Here is a 989-nt window from a genome sequence, read left to right on the forward strand (position 1 = left end):
CGGGGCGGGGGGGCACGTCAGGCCCCAGACCAGCCCCTGGCAGCAGGAGGAGGCGGGGCTGGGGGTGGAGCTGCTGCTGGCGTTAGCAGAGCAGCTCTGGCCCCGCGCTGGGTGCCCGTCCTCACCGCGGGGAGGTTGGGCTGGCTTGGCTGGGCACATGCCAGGCTGCAGAGTGGCAGCAGCACCTCCCTGGGTTAAAAAAGAGGAGACTGTTGTGGTGGCCCAGCCCAGCCAGCCCAGCCCAGCTCGTCCCTCCACCGCCGAGCGGGAGCGCCGGGCTGCGTGGAGTTCGGGTGCACTGACTGCAGCTTGGTGCGTTCCAGGTGAAACCTTTGTTCTGGGAGATGGCCTCCCAGGGCCCTTGGAGCCTCGCCTGGACCCCATGGACTCTGCCTTGAACTCTGTCAATTCATCCAGCCACAGCAGGAGCTCCAGAGACTATCGCCTGCAAGGATACAGGCACCTGCATCAACCCTCTAGCCTCACCCAGGGCAGCACCTCTGCCGTGCGTAGGCTTAGCTCTGGGGGTAAGAGAGTTAAGAAGCCAGCCCTCCGGTTGTAGATTTGCCAGTAAAGGGCTTTTCCCACTCCAGTTACACCTTTCTAACTTCAGCCAGTCCCAGAGCCTTGCCTCTGTGCTGTCCCAGGCAGTCTGTCAGGTGTGACAGCAGCTCTAGGGGTGGGCGGGTGGAGATGCAGAGAGGTGATGCCTGAGGGTCACCACTCGGTGACCTGGAGGGCAGTGCAGAGGAAGGAGCAGGCAGGAGCTGAGTGTGTGAGCACGAGCAGGGGGCTGCAGAGTGATCCGTGGGCATCTGCTCTGTGGGGATGGGTCCAGAGCGGAGTGCCCAGGGAGCAGGGAGCTGCTCGTGAGGCTGCTGGTGTGCCAGAGAGGATGCACCCACAGCACCCATCTGGACAGAGGAGCAGGGGCAGGAGAGCTGCTCCCTGCAGTGCCTCAGCACGCCAAGTCCAGGTGTTGGCAAAAA

The 989-nt window shown here is 63.7% G+C and overlaps 1 protein-coding gene across 1 annotated transcript in view; it reads left to right on the top strand.

The window, feature by feature from the left end:
- Positions 1-562, top strand: part of LOC103773447 (polycomb protein SCMH1-like) — a gene marked incomplete at its 5' end in the record, with an annotated part of 14,280 nt that extends 13,718 nt beyond the window's left edge. The window contains one exon of the mRNA XM_008940815.1: positions 324-562. Coding sequence (XP_008939063.1) covers positions 324-562 — 239 coding nt within the window. The remainder of the gene's footprint in view (positions 1-323) is intronic.
- Between the last annotated feature and the right edge of the window lie 427 nt (positions 563-989).

Source organism: Merops nubicus, unplaced genomic scaffold (assembly GCF_000691845.1).
Source record: "Merops nubicus isolate BGI_N331 unplaced genomic scaffold, ASM69184v1 scaffold7495, whole genome shotgun sequence".
Lineage (NCBI taxonomy): Eukaryota > Metazoa > Chordata > Aves > Coraciiformes > Meropidae > Merops > Merops nubicus.